This window comes from Loxodonta africana, chromosome 2, assembly GCF_030014295.1.
Source record: "Loxodonta africana isolate mLoxAfr1 chromosome 2, mLoxAfr1.hap2, whole genome shotgun sequence".
In the NCBI taxonomy this organism is placed as follows: domain Eukaryota; kingdom Metazoa; phylum Chordata; class Mammalia; order Proboscidea; family Elephantidae; genus Loxodonta; species Loxodonta africana.
This window is the reverse complement of record NC_087343.1, coordinates 178,580,758-178,592,818: the sequence shown is the minus strand read 5'-3', so window position 1 is coordinate 178,592,818 and position 12,061 is coordinate 178,580,758. Positions and strand designations below refer to the sequence as shown.

At 35.8% G+C, this 12,061-nt stretch overlaps 1 protein-coding gene across 6 annotated transcripts in view; it reads right to left on the bottom strand.

The window, feature by feature from the left end:
* GABRG2 (gamma-aminobutyric acid type A receptor subunit gamma2) overlaps positions 1 to 8,413 on the bottom strand; it is a 124,572-nt gene extending 116,159 nt beyond the window's left edge. For all 6 annotated transcript variants that reach the window (XM_064279034.1, XM_003404640.3, XM_003404641.4 and 3 more), the window contains exon 1: positions 8,307 to 8,413. In XM_064279034.1, coding sequence (XP_064135104.1) covers positions 8,307 to 8,413 — 107 coding nt within the window. The remainder of the gene's footprint in view (positions 1 to 8,306) is intronic.
* Between the last annotated feature and the right edge of the window lie 3,648 nt (positions 8,414 to 12,061).

Sequence of the window (12,061 nt, the reverse complement as noted above, 5' to 3'; positions counted from 1 at the left end):
CTATTTTTTTTTACTATTATTCTCATACCAAAGGATTATAAACTATCAATATTCAAAAAAAATGAAGAACTAAAATCTCCTTATGTACATATTTTTTATAGATCATATGCAGTATGGTTTTCACTTAATGCTGAAAAGTTCCAAAAATTCACTGTATTTTTTATTTTGTTTTAAATTAATATTTTTTAAATTAATTGTCGCTCACAACTCATATATATTTAATGTGCTCATTTTTTATCTTTTCTTGTAAAGGAAAATAGGACAAATCTAATAATCAAATATTTGGTTGTATTTGGCTAATCATATTGGATTGACAAATACTCAGAGAAGATGTGTCAGTAGGAAATGATGGCAAGAAAATAGATCAATGTCACACAACAGCAACAACAGAGAGGCCTTATGTGCACATAAATTAATGGGTAGGAAGTTGTTGGACCATAAATATATCAACTGGCTACTGTTTAATAAATTCAATCTATGCTAAAATAATGTTGTATACCACAGAGTTGCTTTATTTAACTATCCTCAATATAGTTATTTGTATAGCATATAGATCCAAAAAAACTAATGAAAAATAGTTGCAAGAATTTTTTTTATTTTTAATTTACACTTTTTTCTCTTCAACAAATGAAAACCTCTTTAATGAGGGGAAAAAATGACCATTTAAACAAAGATTATTCTGATCAAATAAAGATTGTTGGCCTGATGGAGCAGGAGAACAGTGGGATGCAGATCTTAAATTCTTGGAAAAATACCAGGCTTAATGAATGGTCTGACTGAGACTGGAGGGACCCTGGAGGTCATGGTCCCCGGACCCTTTGATAGCCCAAGATTGGAACCATTCCCAAAACCAACTCTACAGACAGGGATTGGCCTGGACTGTAAGACAGACGATGTTGGTGAGGAGTGACCTTTGTGGCTCAAGTAGGCACATGAGACTATGTGGGCAACTCCTGTCTGGTGGTGAGATGAGAAGGCAGAAGGGGACAGGAGTTGGTTGAAGGGACACAGGGAATACAGGGTGGAGAGGAGGAATGTGCTGTTTCATTAAGGGGAGAGCAGGTGGGAGTGCACAGCAGGGTGTGCATGTCTTTTTGTATGAGTGACTGACCTGATTTGTAAACTTTCACCGAAAGCACAATAATAAAAAAAAAAAAAAAGATTGTTGAAATACTAAAACCACCTAATTGGATAATTGCTGATGAGTCTCCCATAGTTAGTGATTCTCAACTTCTCTGTCCTATGACTTCACCAGGCCAGAAACATGTTATATCATGTCATAGCACCAGATGACATTCCTGTGTTGCATATATTGGAAATAAAATTTGACAATTATTGGCACACCTCTTTGATTGTTTCCTGCCAGTCCATGAGATTATAAACCCCATGATGTTAGATTTCATATCTTCCCATCCCCGTACTTATACACCCAGTCCATAGTCCAGATCTGGATCAACTAGTATTCTTTTAATGAATTAATCAATAAACTATACATTTATTTCCACCTTTTATATCTAGAGTTATTGTCCTCAATATGTATTTCAAATAGGCTTTCCAAAGCACTTTACAAAGAGAACTGATAGCCTGAAGAAAAAAAAAAAAAAATACACAATTATTTAGTCATTCATTTCTTCTTGCCAAGGTTATATTGACACGTTGTACTGGGTTTGTGTTATTTAAATATGCCTAAGTAAATTACAGAACTTAGTGTATATTTTCTTACTATATAGACTACATTTCTACGACTAAACTTGGGTGATCGCAGAGTTTCAATAATTTCAAAGAATCTTTGCCTAAAATACCCCTTTTTCCCCCATCATTATGCTATTCCTATGGTTTTCTTTATGAATGGGTGGAGAGTGTAATGTCAGTGCTACTTATTCAGCATTTGCATGGCAGTGTATCTTTACAAAGTTATACAATGATTTTTGCAATAATATAGAATTATTACCATATTTTGTGCTCTTGTATCATAATACTATAGGAATTAATATGATTTAGAATTAAATTTCATTTTTACCCTAAGCCTCTAATGTGTAACTTAAAAGGAGCTTTTTATTTTCTTTTAAAGGTTATTTATTTTCTAGAACATGGAGGAAATGAATAGCAAATAACCCTCCTAGTAAGGCAAACTGGAGGGACCTTTCGCAACTCAAAACAATTCAGGTATTTTCTTACTTTTAATGTGTGGGGGGCGGGCTGTGGTATAAACCATGACTGTACTTGAGTAGTTTTATAGTGTGGTATATTGCCTAGAGATATACCCACAGGAGATTTTAATTCTGCTCTACAGTTAAAATCAAAGGAATCTTAGACAAGTTCCTTAACTTCTCCATTTCTCATTCTGTAAAGCTGCCAGGAGAAAACATGATCTCTCCCATCTAACTCTTCAGTCTATTATAATAATAAGAATGTGGTGCAAACATTCTTGGAAAAAAATTAAAGTCTGAATGGATTTATTGAAATTATAGCTTCCTATTTTTTTATACCTTTTTTTTTATGCCTTAGAAATCAAACTCACATGATTTGGTATCAAGTTATCACAGAAGGCGGCAAATTAAACAATAGCTTGTATAGTTGAACTGATTAAATATGTAGATATCCAGGTATTGAAGACAGAACATTATTTTTACTTTAATATTTGGTATCATTGCCTCAATTTTGTCTTTTGCTTTTCTAAGAATTTTAATGGGGAATCCGAAGGGCAACAGTGAGCAGGTTAATCTGTAACTTTGCTCAATGGAGGGCAAGATCTCATCTTTAGAAATGCTGGGGTGACATGCATTTAAGTTCCTGGGTAAAAATGACTGAATTAAGTTACACTTTGCTTATATAGATACTTCCTTTGAAAAAATATATTTCCAGATTTTCTAGACATAATTTTAATTCGTGATTTTAATAATGCCATTTAACTGATTCATAAACTCATATAATGATGGAATAGCAGATTATTTGTAAGAATTTTTGTCTAGAAACTTCAAACAAATAATCATATATAATCTAATAATGGTTTGATTGGTGAAGACTGAGGATCTCAAACCAGGCCACTATGTAGATTAAAATTTTTTTTAATGTATTCAAAGGGTTGATTGGGTCTAAGGTATATTTTCTAGGTTTTGTTATCTGAGGATAGCAACAGAAAGTCATAAAAATAAGCTGATAAACATCTTAAAGCTAATCAATCCCAGCTACTACACTTTGCACTTACAATATGCTGAAACGAGTATTGATGGGTTAAAGCTGTTCAAAGACCACATAAGAAAGCTATCAACAGTTCAGCAGTAAAACCAGTTGTATATTAAAGTGGTAATACGTATATCATTTTATATATATATCTACCTATCCACATACAAACATTCATATTAAATGACTTGCCTAAAAGCAACATATAATTAAAAAATTTTTTTTAATTATATGTTGCTTTTAGGCAAGTCATTTAATATATCTAAAATCTTGATTTCCTAGTTTGTCAAATATGGTTGACAGTAACTACATCACAGGGTTATGGTAAAAATTTTAAATATAGGCAGACAGATGGATAGATGATAGAGAGATGGAGACAGGTTTGGTTCAGTGTATGTATGTGTGTGTGTGTGTATATATATATATATATGATACTACTAGGTATGAAAAGTCTGAAGTTAATTTTTTGCCATGATTATATTGCTTCTGATTTTGAAGATGTCACATAGATGACTTATAACTCAGTAGCAGAGTTATGAATTCTTCTCTCTTCAGGGAAGGTATCACAGCTGTAGTATCCAGCCAAATTGAAACTCTGGCTCTTTAAGCATTTAAATTGTGCTGACACTCATAATGGTCAAACAATTCCTGAACTGCTTTAATAATAACTTTTACTTAAACGTCTATGATCAGTCAACTTAGCAAGAGTGCTCTGGAGAACTATGGGTGTGTACCATTTCTCTAGGGCCTGCCTGTAGGAAGCTTCTCTTGGAATGGGAAGTAGTGCTGTCATGGTGAGAGGTAACAGAGGCTTTAGTCACATAATCACAATAAATATTAAAAAATAAAGTCTTTGAAGTCAGTCTTAACTTCGTCCTGATTTTAGTGGAAATTCTTGGCGTGAAGCAATTTTAAAATGTATAAAACAAAGACTTCTATTATTAAATAGTCTATAAATAAATGCTTTTGGAGAGAGAAGCCCTGGTGGTGTAGTGGTTAAGAGCTTGACCTGCTAACCAAAGGTATGCAGTTCGTCTCCACCAACAGCTCCCTGGGAATGCTATGCAGGCAGTTGAATTCTGATCTATAGAGTCTCCATGAGTCGGAATTGACTCAATGGCAACAGGCAGCTATTCTAAACTGAGCCCAAGATATCAAATAGTTGTTTTTATAACTATGACTATTTAAATGAAAAGCACTTTTTGAATTCTTGCCTACAATGAAAGTATTTTGTCTCGATTACATCAGGTAGCTGGATTCTGGTAAATACTGGGTGATGTGAATTTCTCCCCACCACCCAGTTGGATGTGTACCTCAGGGCAAACTTTTTGAAATGCTAAGTCTACAACTAAGTAATTAAATATACTGAGGAAACGATTTTTTTTTCCTAGATAAAGCAACCTGGAACATTTAGAAAGATAAGGAATATAAAGTTTGTCTATTAAGTCAATAAACAAAAATATATGAAGGACTCACAATGTTGACTTTGCACTCACTCATAACTTACCGGAGTTAAAAACTACCTAACATTTAATTATGGGCTTAAAAACCTTATCTGCTGTAAGAGAAGTCATCTGAAGCATTTCTGTTCAGGCAGCAGCTAAGAAGAGAAAATTTTTACAAATCTTTGACTCAAAAGTTAAAAAAACAAGACAAACAAACAAAAAAATGAAGTGCTAATATAGCATAATCAGATTTAGACTAATCTCAAAATTCGATCCTCTTTTCATTTCTGCTCAATCTATCTTTGAAGAAATAATTATTAATCTCTCTAAGTATATTATAAAATCTTATTATAATAGAAATAAATTTGTCTTTATTATTCCTATTTCCTCTAAATGGTTTTCTGTAGTACCCCAATTTATTTCATCCCTTTTAGGACATTTTTACCCTGGAATGGTGCGTAGTTATATTGAAGAGTTTAAATAACTATGAAATTTGACTTTAAACCTACATGTGTGTATATATGCACACGTAATGTATATAGAAAAACCAAAAAAAACAAACCCAGTGCCGTTGAGTCAATTCAGACTCAGCGACCCTGTAGGACAGAGTAGAACTGCCCCATAGAGTTTCCAAGGAGTGCTTGGTGGATTTAAACTCCCAGCCTTTTGGTTAGCCGCTGTAGAATGTGGATATAAATACATACACACCCATATATGCATTTTTTAAGTTTTTAACCAATTACTTCTGGTATGTGATGGAGGTTTATTAAAACTCTTTATAACTGTTTCTTTTTCATTATTGTTTGTATAACACACTTAATGAATTACATATAAATTAAAAAAATCTAGATACGAAAGGGTGTATTGTGCACAGCTGAACAATAAAGTAACAATGAGCAAAGTACTTGTAAACATTACATTTCTTGGTGAAGAAACTTTCTGAAATTAACGAAGAATAGACCAGTTTTCTTCAATGTGTGCTCAAGGGGTGTTTGCTGAAAGACAAGGTTCTTGGGCTCCACCCCAACCTAATAACTCAAAAACTTTCAATGGATGGCCCAGGATTCTTCATTTTAGCAAGTTCTCTAGATGATCCTTACAACAGCACTGTAAACAAGGTTTGACAGTTTAGAAAATTTGTGTTTTAGAAATTCGTGATTTAACTTATGAGATGTCAGCTATTAAAATTCTTACACCAATGCTTTATTTTCCTTGTTGTTTTACTTTTGTATAGACACAATCTAATGATTTTCGTCAATCTACTGAGGGAAAACACTTTATTCTTTGGAGTTGTTTATATGAAAATGTCAATTAATTTTTTTAATTTATTTTACTTTATGTTATTGGCTGCTAGGATTCCTCCCCCCCCCCCTTTTTTTTTCTTCAGGATCAGTTTCACAGATCAAAGTTTCTATTTACCTTCAGGCATACTCAGCCATTCCAATGGACTTTTTATGGAATTGCAGCAAACATAAACTCTGATTACATTCTATGCCCCAGACTGCAATAACTTCATTCCCTGTCATTACTTAGAAAATGTAAAAGTCCCCTGACTAGTAAGTTTCTGTGACATTAAAACTCCCTTTAGATCTATTTAAAAAACTCATCTAGGCTGCTATGGTAACATTTCACAATTAATCTGTATCACAAAATTTTACTTTTTTGTGATAATGGAAAATAAAATATGAGGCTGTTACTATAAGATGACAACTTACATACTATTCTGTTACGAAAAATAATAATGTTACATATTTTTCTGTTAAAATAGGATCCTCAGAGATGAATGCATAAGAACATCCACATCTCTTTAGTTATAAAATTGTTTATGAAGATGGATGTGAAGAAAAAGTACATTCCTCTATGTCTCATCTATACTTAAATCCACAGGTTTCATAAGTGATAGGAAGAGAGAAATGATATTTTTCTATCAGCAACCAATCATCACACTCTCTAATTTCTGACATATTAAGTTCAAGAGCTACATGCAACATTAAACAGAAAAAAAATGTTGAAATTTTGAATAGAAAAATGTTTTTCAGGATTCCACTGAAATGTATTGCACGTAAAATCATTTCCAGTAAAAGGCCCTCTCTTCTAGAAACCTACTTAATTTTATACTCTTAGTGGAAATACATTATGTTTTTATAATAAAGGAAGGAAGCATCAGAAGTTCTGGAAGTGTTAAACAAACCCTATCTCTGCTTGGAAACTCAAAAAAGAGATTTTTACTCAGTATTTACTGGGTCTTCTACTGGGTCTCTTCTTTATGATAAATTCACATTCTCCCATTACCCACCCCAGGGAAGGAGTCCAGTGGAGCTGACTAGATATTTTTTGTTAAATAAAACACTAGTTTAGCCCCCATCCCTTCCAACTCTCTTTATTATAACTACTACATTCCAAGGAAAACCTTAGTAGTGTCTTGATTTCTCTTATAGTGTTTATGTTATTTTATTTTGTGTGCATTTTTGGGGGTAGTAATCTTAATAGAGCTTTATTTAAAAAAGACAGCATAGAAGAGGTCAAGTCCTATAAATAGTAGACTTCTATCCCACCTTTGGGCATGACTGAACATCCTGAGGAGGACTGTTTAGGTAGAGATATGAAGGGTAAATAAGATGTGGAGAGATACTCCCCTGATACTTCCCTTAGTGCAAAGCAGTTGAAGAAAATTTAGGTTCAAAGTACTTCAGAGAGCACACCTGCTCATCTCCCTCTTCCCCTCTTCTGTGTTCAGCACAGCAAGGCTCTAAGGCACTAATGCATACTTCACAATTTTGGCATAACATTCACCTGGTTCAGCATATTTTTCAGTACTGCAGCAAGGCCAACTATTTTTCAGACATATATCCTTCCACTCCATGGATTCAGTCAACTACATTCTCCATGCCATGTCCATGTCCAACAGTCCCCCTCCCATCCCACGGAAGAGGGGGCAATATTCAGAGCAGGATCCTAGGATTTCACTAGCACTCCTTGGCTTCGTCGGCCTTCTGTCTGCACTACATGGATGCACTGTCTAGATTAAGAGACGTCCTATTTATTGAGCTAGATAAATCTCTATTTGGCCCAAGCGGGGCTGCTGTCCCTGGTGCTGAACCATGTTTGCCCGTCTGGAGTTGGCTGCCAGGTCATTGAGGCTAAATAGAAAACCTGACTGTCTGACCTTAAGAATACTTAGGTTCAGGAGCAGGCAACACTTTAGTGTACAGAAGCAGAGCCTCCCCGTCTCCTCTATTCCTTCCTTAGGCATATCTCCCGGGAGTGCTCCTCCAGGACCCCATTTGCAGCTTTCTTACCCGGACCCCCACCCAAAACGCCTCCAACATGGCCTCAAATGCTGGCGTGTTATCAGCACAGCCCACCTGGATATCAGATTGCAGCAATGTCAGAACGCTACTCCCCAAACACAGTCTTTATGATGTTGGCTTTTCCACGCTAAAACAAAACCGATAAATAAAATCAAATAAATTAATAAATAAATCAGTGCATAAACGCAAGTGACCTTCCTCTTTCCTGCCTTCCTTTCCCACCCCATGTATTCACACTCGTCTAAATTTAAAAGCCAGATCCTAGGAGAGAGTTTGCATATATTCGAGTGGTCTCCCTAGTTCCACATCCCCAACCCCTTCAGCCACCTCTCCGGAACAAAACGGCACCAAAAAGGGCACATCTTACCCTGGGTAGAGCGATAGCAGGAGCAGAATCCACACCGTCATTTTCTGGGAAAATACAGGAGTCGAGTAGACTGGGCTTCTTGTGCTCCATATATTTGGCGAACTCATCGCTTTTTTTTTTTTTTTCCCTCCCCTAGCCTTCTTTCTTTGGGTTGCAGAAGAATCCCTCCCCTTTGTATTATTGTTATGCTTATGATCTGATGGTGGCTCCCCCACCTGCCTCTAGTAGGTCCTGTCGCTGGGGAGATGGATTGCTACCAGATTCGGGTATTAATATTCAGGGGGCAGAAAGAAGATGAGCAGAGAAGCTTGCAGATCCCATCGAAGCGTCAGCTCAGTCAGCGGCTTCCAAGACTGGGGAAATAATGTAATTGAGGCAGGGGGAGGGTGCAGTCAAAGAAGCACGCCAAGGCAATTAAGGGAGAGAGAAACGCCTGCACTTACTCATGCCCCTCACACGCTCCTCTACTCCCCCAGGTCCCTCCGTCTTTTTTTGGTTTATTTGTTTTGATTTGCTTTCTCTTTTAGAGGGGGCAGGGTTGTGTGTGTGTGTGTGTGTGTGTGTGTGTGTGTACAGAAATATCACTAGTGGCTCAGCGTGATTATCACGCAGATTAACTATGAGGTCAAAGTGGAAGTGCTGCTTGCTGCTGCAGCAGGAATTAACACTTTCCTGGTGTCTTTCCACAGCTTTTTAACCCTTCACTGCTCACACAAGCATATAAGGACTGGCTTTCATGGGGACCAGAGTTGCTTAGCTAGCCCAGAACCTATGTCACCAATGACAGATTTGCCTCATCAGACCTGCCAAGAATCCTTATTTTAAATTGTGCTGTCTTAGAAATCATGATTACATTGTGGGAAAGGGGGATCAGACAAAGGGGGAGGAGTGGCTGATCCTTTGTAAGCCAACTGGTAGGAACTGAGATTTGGTGGATTCAACTTGAATGAAGGGAGAAAACACAAGATTAAAACATGTGGAGAAATTCTATGCCTTACAAGATTCATTCCTCCCTTCTGTGTTCTCCCCACCTCTAGCGGAAATGCAGAGACACAAACTAATTGAAGGCTTAAGAATATAACAGCATGGGGGTAGACACTGGAGTAAAGAATATAAACCACAGAACCCTCAGGAGGCTGAATTTTGAAGTGAAGGGGGAAAAGGAGGATGGACAAGAGGACATTTAACAATATAAGGGGAATTCTATTTGATGTTTGGTGATTGTTTTTCTGCTTTTTTGTTAAAGTCCTGAAAATTCCTGGTGTAAGTGAATAGGGTGAGCTTGTTCCTTCTTGCCTAGAATGTTACCATGGATACTGATACAGGAGAGATATCCCACTATGCCAACTTACCTCCTCCACCACAGAGGAAACCCCATTTAGTCATCATAGGGAATGAAGTGGAGGAGTGTTTAATGATTTCTCTAGAGTTAAGAGAACACAGTAAAGATGTTCATCAGGAGGTAGAGCTGAAGAGGAATAATCAGACCTGGCCTGGAATGTAGAATTGTCTCAAAACCAGTGCCTTTTCTGCAAGGGGAAAGTCTTCCAGGTAGGGGACCAGAATAAGGAGTCAGGAGCCATAAGAACAGGACATGAGATGATCAAACGCATACTCATTGCTAACTCTAAAATGCACCCAAGGAAAACAGAGAGACTTACTGATGACTACTGCCCAGGGAATAGGCTGAGGCGATACACTGAGGATAAAACAAAAAGACCCACAGACACACCTGGAGTCCTGAATTACGAGGTTTCTATTTTATGTCTTTTTATGACACTTGCACAAAATCCAGTTAAACAACAACGAAAACACTCACATACAGTCAATTGGCTTCTTTCTCTGATGCTTAAAATGGAGATAGAGCAAATGGCAATCCCTATTCTTTGTAGCTCTTTTGTCCCTGGCTGCGCTGTGAGGACCTTTGTCCCTTCTTATATTTACAAAATGAAAAAAGAGCTTAGATTGTTTATAACTGTGTGTGTATTCTTTTAGTGATCATATTTTTGTAAGCCAAAACTTAACATACTTGTAGGTCTACAAAAACCAAGTAAGTGAGATAAATGAAAGAAACAGGCCTATTCTGAGCCAGTATTTTTTTTTTTTAAATGGTGCAAACCGTGAACACTGAGTGACCATACCTCAGCTAGACAGAGTTTTTGCTGCTCAATTCCAGTCCCAGTTCCCAGAGAAAATGAAAATGAGAATTTTTCTATGAAATGTCCCAATTTCTAAAACAGAGTAGGCTAAACAAATCAGATATGCAGGCCACTAAGTTGTAAATTTTGTTCCAGACTATATATATATATATATAAATCTGTATATGAGTATTCTGTCTTTCTTCCCGTTCTCCAATGCAATATTGTAGATGAGTTTATTTAGTGATAAGCATAAAAAAGCTTTAAGAATGAATGCTATCACATTCACAAAATAGTAATTCATATTCTGACATAGTCTTATCATAATGATTTCTGTAAGTAATAATCTAGTTCAATAATGGAATATCTCCCAGAATATTAGGACAATTGGAGGAAATTTTACTATTTACAGGATGTGGGTATAATTTTTAACCATGCCATTTATTGCCGGTATGCCTCTGTGGGTCTTACTTATTTGATTACTGTTCTCTGAAAAAAATATTTTAACATCTTTTCTAGAATTTTGTAACATGTATTATACTCATTGGACTAATTAGACTTATTCCAGTAATTTCCTTTGTAATAATATTTTGGTTATATTTATTCTTAAAGGCCCTGCTTGTTCAGTGATAGAATTCTCCCTTTTCTTGCAGGAGACCTGGGTTTGGTTTCCAGCCAATGCACCTAATATCCAACCACCACCCATCTGTTGGTGGAGGCTTGCATGTGGCTTTGATGCTGAATAGGTTTCAGAGGCACTTCCAGACTAAGATGGACTAGGAAAAAAAAGGCCTGGAGACCTACTTCCAAAAATCAGTCAACGAAAACACGCTATGCACTACAATAGTTCAATCCCTAACCAATAATGAGGAAGTATTTTGTGCCATTATCTTGAAAAGATAAACAGAATTGATTAACCCATAGCTAGACTAATCGGGATAAAAGAAAGAAAGAAAGAAAGAAAAATGCCAAGAATAAATGTTAAAAAATATAAAAGAATAAAAAGGGTCTCTAATGAACAACTTATTCCAAAGTATTTGACAATTCTGACTAATCAGACAAATCCTTGAAAAAACAAACAAGCAAAAACAACTTAATAACTGATAGAAGAGCATCCAAATGTCTCTATATCTATTAAAGAAATTGCATACATATCCCATATTTTCTCAGAGATAGCTCTGTTCCCAGATAGTTTCATTATTGAATTATATCAAATATAAAATTGCAAATAAAACTCATCTTAGAGAAACATTTTTTTAAAAAAAACTGAGGATAAAGGACCTTCAAAGTCATTTTAAGTGTCCAGAATGTCTTCAATTCCAAATTCTGACAAATATGTAAGAAAAACATAGCACAAACTAAACTATCTCATAAGTTTAGATGCACATTTTATTTGCAAAATATTATCACAAGCAGTTCAGTACTATATGAAAAGAAAGGCACATACTTACCATGAACATAACACTATCCCACAAATAGAAACTTGGTTCAATAGTCACAGTTCAATGCTTTTTAACACATAAAGAGATTAATGTACAAATACCATGAATTAACCTCAATAAAGAAAAAAACTCATTTGATAAATTACAGCACTCACTCATTTAGAAAAAAATAAAA